The sequence below is a fragment of the Trichomycterus rosablanca genome, chromosome 17 (assembly GCF_030014385.1).
Source record: "Trichomycterus rosablanca isolate fTriRos1 chromosome 17, fTriRos1.hap1, whole genome shotgun sequence".
Classification (NCBI taxonomy): Eukaryota; Metazoa; Chordata; class Actinopteri; order Siluriformes; family Trichomycteridae; genus Trichomycterus; species Trichomycterus rosablanca.
Window position 1 is genome coordinate 18,339,671 of NC_086004.1, and position 10,970 is coordinate 18,350,640.

General features: G+C 42.4%; 1 protein-coding gene across 1 annotated transcript in view; it reads right to left on the reverse strand.

The window, feature by feature from the left end:
• Window positions 1–1,187, reverse strand: part of rras2 (RAS related 2) — a 96,185-nt gene extending 94,998 nt beyond the window's left edge. The window contains exon 1 of the mRNA XM_063012743.1: window positions 839–1,187. Within this exon, the coding sequence (XP_062868813.1) occupies window positions 839–940 (102 nt within the window). The 5' untranslated portion in view covers window positions 941–1,187. The remainder of the gene's footprint in view (window positions 1–838) is intronic.
• Between the last annotated feature and the right edge of the window lie 9,783 nt (window positions 1,188–10,970).

The window sequence follows — 10,970 nt, forward strand, 5'->3', positions numbered from 1 at the left end:
AGGTAAATAAACAACTATATAATTAAAATAATTAGGATTAATGCTAATTTATACGAATTAATGCTAAATGTCAAGTGAACTCTGTGCGGAATACCGTGATCTTACGATAACACGTTACCGGACTAAATAAATGAATATATCTGACGTACTGCTGTTTTACTGACCTTAAATGCTTCTTTTGTATCATTAACTTGATATAAGAGGTAAATAAATAACTATATAAATAATATAATTTGTATTAATGCTAATTTATACGAATTAATGCTAAATGTGAAGTGAATGAGCGCTGAGGTGCTCGAGCTCTGTGCGGAATACCGTGATCGTACGATAACACGTTACCGGACTAAATAAATACAGCAAAATGTAAACATTAATGTTTACTAGTTAGAAAAAAAAACTAGTGCGGAAGTTTTAAACAAAACAAAGCTTAAAATGTATGTCTTGCCTGCTTAAGTTGAATGTAAAGTACGGGTGAAGTGAGTAAAGTATGAGGTGAAGGATCTGGGTCTTGTCCAAAATGTCACGCTCCATTAGCACTAATTAGGGTGAGAGAGAAGATTGATTTTAAACCTGACCATTGAACACTAGGCTGCTTTTCAAAGTCTTCTCAACCTAGCAACGCATTCCGACATTCACATTCAAACGAACTTCATTTTAATCCTTGAAACACTGAGTGTTTTTTAGAACCCCCTTCCAAAGTGCTCCCCTAGAATTTTTCTCAGCCAGGATACACCCTTGTCCAAATTCCTATCCACAGCCACACGTACATATACAGTATAGCAGCACGGCTGTCAAAACATACACGTAAGAAATGAACGCGTCGCTCCAGAGCTCCTACCTGAATGAACTGAATGGTTAAAGCGGATTTTCCAACCCCGCCGCCTCCGACCACGACGAGCCGATACTTCTCCTGCACCGCGCCGTCCTTCCAGCCAGCCATCGGGGCCGCGCCGCGCCGCACTCCCGTACTCACTCACACGCACTCTCTCACACTCCGCGCTTCTCTTACAGGCCTCCGGACTGAGCTAACGCGGCCCCCCGGACCGCTCTAAAATCCGCTCAGCGATCCACTAATTCAGCGCAAGTGTGTTAGAGAGTGCGCAGTTATTAACGCGCTATAACAACCGCTGTCACAGGCAGTCAGCCTCCGACACTACCGACCAAGCCCGCTCGCTCGCTGCTGCCGTTAACCCTGCTTCTACTGCTGCTGCTGTAGAGATGTGAAGCGGAGTGATTACTAAACGCTATACACATGGCAGCCGATAGAGGGCGCACTCACTGACCGTTTACACTCACTGAGCAGTGGCGGCTCCTGCCAAACCTCTCAGGGGGGGGGCAACTGTTGCGATGATGGCCAAGGTGACCCGTTCAATAGGTGAATTAAAGCTTAAATAATTAACGTCTTAAGTCATCTGTCAGTTTGCCCTCACAAATAACTTTGAACATGGAGAGAGAGCAGCTTTACCATTAATCGTAAAATTAAGTAAAGCCTTCACGCTAACATTTACATTTACATTTTCAGCATTTAGCAGACGCTCTTATCCAGAGCGACTTACAGAAGTGCTTCCATAGTAAACATTTCATTTCTCTAGTTTAAGTAAACAGTCGAAGAACACAAATCTACTGAAACCTGTTAGAACCAAAGTGGGGTTTTTTTTGGAAAAAAAATTTACATTTTGTTTGTTTGTTTATTAGGATTTTAACGCCATGTTTTACACTTTGGTTACATTCATGACAGACACGGTAGTTACTCATTACACAAGATTCATCAGTTCACAAGTTTATATCAAGCACATTCATGGGCAATTTTGTGTCTCCATTTCGCCTCACTGGCATGTCTTTGGACTGTGGGAGGAAACCCACGCAGACATGGGGAGAACATGCAAACTCCACACAGAAAGGACCCGGACCGCCCCACCTGGGGATCGAACCCAGGACCTTCTTGCTGTGAGGCGACAGTGCTACCCACTTAGCCACCGTGCCGCCCCTTACATGTATAGTAAATAAGTACAAGTCAGCTTAAGTGTTTAGTAAAAAGGTGGGTTTTTAATAGTTTTTTAAAGACAGCAAGAGACTCAGATGTTCGGACAGACAGGGGAAGTTCATTCCGCCACTTGGGTGCTAGAACAGAGAAGAACCTTGATGCTTGTCTTCCTTTAGTCCTGGGTGGAGGATCAAGTCGTGCGAGACTAGTGGCTCGGAGGTTGCGTGGTACAGAGCGGGGTTTGATTAGACCACGAAGGTAGCTCAGGGCCGGTCCAATTTTGGCTTTGTAGGCGAGCATCAGTGTTTTAAACTGAATGCGTGCAGCTACAGGAAGCCAGTGAAGAGAACGCAGCAGTGGGGTGATGTGGCAGTGTTTGGGCTGGTTAAAAACCAGACGGTCTAACAATTTAAATCAGTCATCATCAGATAGCATTTTATTTAAGGTGCAGCAGATCCGGAGGTAATGGTAGTCATGTTGACGAGATCGCTAGCTGCTCCAATTAGGGTTGCCAACTTTCAGAACTGGAAAAAAGGAACACCCTGGGCTGACGGGTTGGCGGAAGGCATAGGGTGGGGGTGGTATGGCGGGTGTTTACCTGAGCGGGAGCGGGGGGGGTTAGGCGGTTAGGGTTGCACCTATAAAAAATATAATGGGTCTTACACAGTCATAGGAACATTATCAAAATGTTTTATTTAGGCCATCCCAAAACTGTTCCCACAAAGTTGGGAGCATGAAATTGTCCAAAATCTCTTGGTGTGCTGAAGCATTAAGAGTTCCTTTCACTGGAACTAAGGGTCCGAGCCCAACTCCTGAAATACAACCCCACACCGTAATCCCCCCTCCACCAAACTTTACACTTGTTACAATGCAGTCAGACAAGTACCGTTCCCCATTGTATTGCCAGACGGAGAAGCATGATTCGTCACTCCAGAGAACACGTCTCCACTGCTCTAGAGTCCAGTGGCGGCGTGCTTTACACCACTGCATCCGACGCTTTGCATTGCGCTTGGTGATGTAAGGCTTGGATGCAACTGCTCGGCCATGGAAACCCATTCCATGAAGCTCTCTACGCACTGTTCTTCAGCTAATCTGAAGGCCACATGAAGTTTGGAGGTCTGTAGCGATTGACTCTGCAGAAAGTTGCCGACCTCTACGCACTATGTGCCTCAGCATCCGCTGACCCAGCTCTGTTATTTTATGTGGCTACCACTTTGTGACTGAGTTGCTGTCGTTCCCAATCGCTTCCACTTTGTTATAATACCACTGACAGCTGACTGTGGAATATTTAGTAGCGAGGGAATTTCACGACTGGACTTGTTGCACAGGTGGCATCCTATCACGGTACCACGCTGGAATTCACTGAGCTCCTGAGAGCGACCCATTCTTTCACTAATGTTTGTAGAAGCAGTCTGCATGCCTAGGTGCTTGGTCTTATACACCTGTGGCCATGGACGTGATTGGATGGGTGAGTGAATACTTTTGTTAATATAGTGTATATGCACTGGTAAAGGTGACCCCTGCTGGCTGGTCGAAGCAACTGCACAAGAGCTGAGGTGGGGAAAACAGCAGTGTAACGGAGTCTCTGTGAATTACACGTTTCTCTGTGAGATTCCATCTTATGGTTTGATAAAAAGGAGCGACCAAAGACTGCATGCATGTCTGATGGGATGCATAATAGTATGTGGCTGTCTTTGATCAGGGCAGGGGTGGTGCAAAAAGACATGGGTAACTTGCACGTTTGTGAAGGCTCCATTATTGATTAGGGGTACACACACATTTTGGAGGAACATACGTTTCATCTAGACTGCTTCTTTTTTAGGGATTCCTGTATTCCTCCACTGCTCATGTCAACCACCCTGACCAGACATGGCCATTGTGTCTGGTGAGTGACTGTTCAGACCACTGGAGCTGCAAGACTGGAACACAGGTCACCAAGGTATTGGGCTAGCTACTAGCTCGTATTAAATTGTTATGCCACCTCAGCGCTACAACTCCATACTAACACAAGCCATGTTTTACACACTTTAGTTACATTGATGAACAGGTAGTCACTGGTTACACAAGATTCATCAGTTCAAGTCTTTAATGTCATGGACAATTCTGTAGCTACAATTCACCTCACGGGCGGCACGGTGGCTCGGTGGGTAGCACTGTCGCCTCACAGCGAGAAGGTCCTGGGTTTGATCCCCAGGCGAGGAGGTCCTGGTCCTTTCTGTGCGGAGTTTGCATGTTCTCCCTGTGTCTCCGGTTTCCTCCCACAGTCCAAAAACATGCAGTCAGGTTAATTGGAGACACTGTATTGCCCTATTGGTGAATGGGTGTGTGTATGTGTGTCTGCCCTGAGATGGACTGGCATCCCATCTAGGGTACTACTGTGTACTTTGCAATTGGATAAGCGGTTAAGAAAGTGAATGGGAGAGTGAGTGAGTGAGAATTTACCTCGCTTGCATTTCTTTGGACTGTGCAGGGAGACCGGAGCCCCCAGAGGAAACCCACGCAGACACAGGGAGAACATGCAAACTCCACACAGAAAAGACCCAGACCGAATTGAACCAGGACCTTCTTGCTGTGAGGCGACAGCGCTACCTACCGAGCCACTGTGTCGCCCTCCATTGCTTTTGAATATGATGTTCAAAAAAGCACATATGCATAAAATGATCAGGTGTCCACATAGCTTTGACAGTGTAGTGTATCTAAGAGCAGTGCAGTAATGTATGGACACAGTGGACACAATGTGGGCTATACAATCCTGCTGTGTGTTTTCACAGCTGTGTAACTCTGACCTCCCAGCCAGTAGTCATTATGAAGTCTAAGAAATGGCTCCTCTTTATGAAGGCTCAGTGTTAAGGGCCTGCAACAAGCTAACGGTCAACTCATTGTTTACTGTGTGACCCAGAGTATGACCTCTCGACCTGGCAGAGACAGGACCATCAGATAAGTCCTTTTAATGGTTTTCAGCTGTGGGAATGTCTGAAACTAAAAAAAGGAATTGAGGTCAAGGCTGTTGACCTTGAAGTGCATAAGTATAATGTATTTAAATGCATAATATACTGTATATTTAATATTCCCTCTGTATTTTATCATAGCCATTGCGTAGTTAACTATTTATTGTTGACTCATACTCTTGCATGGAGGCACAAAGGAATTTCAGGAATTTCAATTAAGTGGCGTACTTTTTCCGTTCTTCGCTGTGTCCCCACGCAACCCTGGAGCAAAAGAGAAAAGTATTTTCTATCTAGCATTATAGACTCACGGTTAAAGTCAAAGATTTGTAAAAGATGTATACTCCTTGGCAAACCCAAAATTGCGCAAATTTTTAAATAAAAAATACAAGCCAGAAAATATATTTTGTTATTTTTAAACACCCATCATGCATTAGTTTGAGTTTCATTTAAGCAATAGAACACGAGAGGGAGTGTGTTATCGCGAATATCATCACGGCTGTGATGATATTCGCGATAACACACTCCCTCTCATGTTCTATTGCTTTCACACAACAATTTTTACAAAATAAAGAAAGAAAATAAATCAAAGAAGCCCTGAATTTCATATTGAATATGCTTTAATATTGACAATACCTTCCGCCAAAAAGTAGTTCCACAACGAATATAAAGTTTAACACTACAAAGCAGACATCCCAAGTTGCAAAAACTCATTTCAGGGAGGTAAGAACAACAAGAAGAAGAAGAACCTCCGAAGGGAAAAAAAGAAATAAAAAACCTCTCGCACACACAAAAGGATTATGGGTGATAACAGAACTTTTAGGAGCTGCTAATTGGGCTATTAAGCTAACTGTTCGCGTTACAAACACGTTCCCTACATAGTGCACTAGATTGTGTATCAGATCACGGATTTATGGTCCCTACATAGTGCACTAGATAGTGAATTAGACAATTGATTTATGTTCCCTACACAGTGCGCTAAATTGTATATCAGAAAACGCATTCATGTTCACTACATGGTGCACTAGACAATATATTAGACAATTGATTTATGTTCCCTACACAGTGCACTAGATTGTATATCAGAAAACGCATTCATGTTCACTACATAGTGCACTAGACAATGTATTAGACAATTGATTTATGTTCCCTACACAGTGCACTAGATTGTATATCAGATAACGCATTCATGTTCACTACATAGTACACTAGATAGTGAATTAGACAATTGATTTATGTTCCCTACACAGTGCACTAAATTGTATATCAGAAAACGCCTTCATGTTCACTACATGGTGCACTAGACAATATATTAGACAATTGATTTATGTTCCCTACACAGTGCACTAGATTGTATATCAGAAAACGCATTCATGTTCACTACTTAGTGCACTAGACAATATATTAGACAATTGATTTATGTTCCCTACACAGTGCGCTAAATTGTATATCAGAAAACGCATTCATGTTCACTACATGTTGCACTAGACAATATATTAGACAATTGATTTATGTTCCCTACACAGAGCGCTAAATTGTATATCAGAAAACGCATTCATGTTCACTACTTAGTGCACTAGACAATATATTAGACAATTGATTCAATGTTCCCTACACAGTGCGCTAAATTGTATATCAGAAAACGAATTTAAAACGCGATCGGGAAAAAAGTCTGTGTCGCCTGTGTGCCCGTTTGTGTGCATGAAGCTTGTCATTACTGGCAACGCGTCAGCGGAGTAATACAGTTGTGGTGTGAAAAGGCCGTCCTGTTATCACAAATATCAGCACGGTTAGAACGCTTCTCAACCAATCAGATTGTAAGGTCGGAACTAACTGTTGTATAAATAAAGACATTTTAATCCTTGTTTCCAGCTTAATGAAGCAACACGTGATTGCATTCTTCTAGTTCTTGCTAATTTTCTGACCATAGGTTTGTTGTTTGACCCTTTTTTTCCACAGTGTATACTACAGGTATATAGGCAAAACAGGGCAAGTCAATTTATTTTTATGTACAGTGGTACCTTGTAACTCAACGTCCCCTAATCTCAAAATCTTTGAAACTAGACGCCCTTTGACGAGAAGTTTGTACCCTTAAACTTTTGTACCCTTAAGCTTTTTTTATTAATTAGTTATTTAATTTCAAATTAACAATGAACAGCCGCTTTGTTCAGTGCTCGGCTTGAGCAGTGCAGTAAGACGTCATCAAAGTGCGACTATGAGACGAATCTGCATTGGTGTGGAATAACTGTCGATTAAGTAGCATAAGGAAACAATAAGATAAAGTGCAGGAAGTAAAGTGCAGGTTTTATTGTATTATATATTGATAATATATTTGTGTTATTTTCAGTGTATAAGTGTCAAAAACAACCCCATTATTTTAAATTAGCCTCAAATATATGCAGTTCCACGGGACCATGGAACACATTAACAGGTTTCCTATACATCCTTATGGGAAAAAATCAGCCGTAACATTAAAACCACCTCCTGGTTTCTACACACATTGTCCATTTTATTGGCTTCACTTACCATATAGAAGCACTTTGTAGTTCTACAATTACTGACTGTAGTCCATCTGTTTCTCTGCATGCTTTGTTAGCCCCCTTTCATGCTGTTCTTCAATTGTCAGGACCACCACAGAGCAGGCATTATTTGGGTGGTGGATCATTCTCAGCACTGCAGTGACACTGACATGGTGGTGGTGTGTTAGTGTGTGTTGTGCTGGTATGAGTGGATTAGCACCTTACTGAATAGAATAGTCCACCATCCAAAAATATATCCAGCCAAAACCCCCCATGGGCAACGTCCTGTGACCACTGATGAAGGTCTAGATGACCAACTCAAACAGCAGCAATAGATGAGTGATCGTCTCTGACTTTACATCTACAGGGTGAACCAACTAGGTAGGAGCGTCTAATAAAGTGGGCAGTGAGTGGACACAGTATTTAAAAACTCCATCGGCGCTGCTGTGTCTGATCCACTCAAACCAGCACAACACACACTAACACACCACCACCATGTCATTGTCACTGCAGTGCTGAGAATGATCCACCACCTAAATTATACCTACTCTGTGGTGGTCCTGTGGGGGTAAAATTAATGAGGGTTGTATCAGGATGGGCATCCAGTGGAAAAACCAGGTATGCGGACCAGAATGATCTGTTGCAGTGACCCCTAAATACAGGATGCAGCCAAAGGAAGAAAAAAATCTAATTACTACAACAATTTTGAGATTAAAATACTTTACCCTATTACTGTCCAACCCTGATCTTTTCAGTGACCAGAGAACTGACCAGAGAGGAGGTTAAATAGCTTTGTATATACTCCTGCAATGCTTAGATTATTCTTTACATTGGAAGATTTTTTCTTTTCTGGTGCTTGAACACAGCTTTCTAAAATCAGTACCACATCATGATGGGTTGCTCCCTCATATGTTCCATAAACTCATTAAACAAGCACAGAGAAAACTGCTTCCTTCCACAGGAAGGATCCTTCTGACTCACTTCCAAAGGAAACTGCTTTACATTTATTCATTTGGTAAATGCTTTTATAAAAATTAAATTACAAGTGAAACAGGACCCACCAGAGACTCTCTGCTATCGCTGGATTCCCAACGATATTCCAGTTTTGTGGCAGCAATCTGAGGGAGGCACTTCCGTGTTCCAGCATGGCTGCGCCTCAAGTCGGGCTGGCTCGATACCACTTTTTCATGCCCGATACGATACTGCAAATTGAGTATCTGCCGATACCGATACCAATCCGATACAATCATTTTTCCTCTCAAACAACTAAGCAGTAATAATACATGTCTCAATGCACCATGGTTAAACTAGCTATCTAAATAACAATGCTCAGACTGAAACAAATATTCTAAAGGAATAAATACAGAACCTACAACATCACACTTATAAAAAAAAACTGCTGTTTTTATTTTCACTTTTACACACAGAACATTTAGCAGCATTTTTGGTTTCACTTACGTTCGAGCTGCTGTTCACGTGACACGTCTCGCTTTACGGCGTGTCGTCCAAAGTGTCTACAATTGGAAGATGTGGATGTCAATCAAATGCGATGGACCAATTAGAATTGATACAGAGATTTTTCTGTCACGTTTTTAGATTGTTAAACCCTGCTGGATTTTGAAGAGGTCATCTGTGGCTAAACGGGAAACGGTGTAGTTTGTTTTATTTCATAACACTAATGGATTAATTAACGGTTGAGGATGTGAGAGATCTCCAAGCCGAGACAAGATAGGTTCTTTATCTCAGGTGAGTGATTTATCATTTATAAAGTGATTTTTAATGTGTTTAAACAGTGTTTTTAGATGTGGCAGTAGTAGATGATTTTTTTTTAAATGCTAAAAGTTTAAGTAGATTAGTGTGTTTTAATTTCTGAATGGCTGTTGCAGATGAGTTGTAGATCAGTGGCACATGTTAATGATGTCATCAAGATGCACCTTGTTACGGCAGTTGGCGAGTGAGCTGGCAATAAATGGCGCTCTGTTGGAACGTATCTTCGTGTGTTATTTGCATTACACACAAACAATGGCCTTATTTACATTGTGTTATTTACATTAAGCAACAGTATCGGATCGGATTACACGTTTTTTTCCTTCCGAATCCCCGATCCAGTGATTTGGGCCAATATCGGACCGATACCGATACAGAGTATTGGATCGGTGCCAGCCATAGCCTCAAGTGGTGATGAGCATTGCTGTTGTGAAAGGTAGAAAACGCCTCAGAAAGGTCACCAGCCCATCACAGAGCAAACAGACACACACATTCACACCTATGGCAATTTTTGTCACCCCAATGAACCTGACTGCATGTCTTTGGACCGTGGGAGGAAACCAGAGCACATGGAGGAAACCCAGACACATTTCATTGCTGTGAATTTGATTTTGGATTGGTGGCCATTTCTTCCCATTGATCTACACTTAACTCATAATGAGTGATAATCTTTATTCTTGTTGCCAGAATCCCAAGGTTTCTCTTCTACGTGCCATTTAGTAAACTCTGAGTGGTCAAATGCAATGGCTTTCGCCTTTCCAGTCTACAGAATTTGTTTCTCCAGATTTGGTCGAGTTAAAGTCCAGCTTGATTGACTCATCACTCAGATGAATATCAAACATCTGATAAGTAAATGACGATATACTGTAATTCCAGTAAAGCAGTCATGTGTGGAGCGCTCGGATGATGCATAGGTGTAACACGCTAACACACAACTGTGGAATGTTGAAAATTCAAATCTCTACAATTACTGACTGGTCCATCTGTTTCTCTGCATGCTTTGTTAGCCCCCTTTCATGCTGTTCTTTAATGGTCAGGACCTCCACAGGACCACTACAGAGCAGGTATTATTTAGGTGGTGGATCATTCGCAGCACTGCAGTGACACTGACATGGTGCTGGTGTGTTAGTGTGTGTTGTGCTGGTATGAGTGGATAAGACACAGCAATGCTGATGGGGTTTTTAAACACCTCACTGTCACTGCTGGACTGAGAATAGTCCACCAACCAAAAATAGCCAGTCAACAGCACCCCGTGGGCAGCGTCCTGTGACTACTGATGGTCTAGAAGATGACCAACTCAAACAGCAGCAATAGATGAGCGATCGTCTCTGACTTTACATCTACAAGGTGGACCAACTAGGTAGGAGTGTCTAATAGAGTGGACAGTGAGTGGACACGGTATTACCACTCATACCAGCACAACACACACTAACACACCACCACCATGTCAGTGTCACTGCAGTGTTGGGAATGATCCACTACCTAAATAATATCTGCTCTGTGGTGGTCCTGTGGGGTTCCTGACCATTAAAGAACACACCACTGTTCCGGCACTCCTTGAGATCAGATCAAGGGTATGCAGGCAGCAGCGGATTCACGATTGGGAACTGGAAATGACTAGATTGGGAGATGAAGAATGAAAAATCATGGAATAAAGCAATCATGTGTCTTTACAGCATGGAACAACTGGGGTTATAAAGAATTCTATCCAATCCATAAACAAATTCAACAAGAATTGAACACAAGAGGCATTAA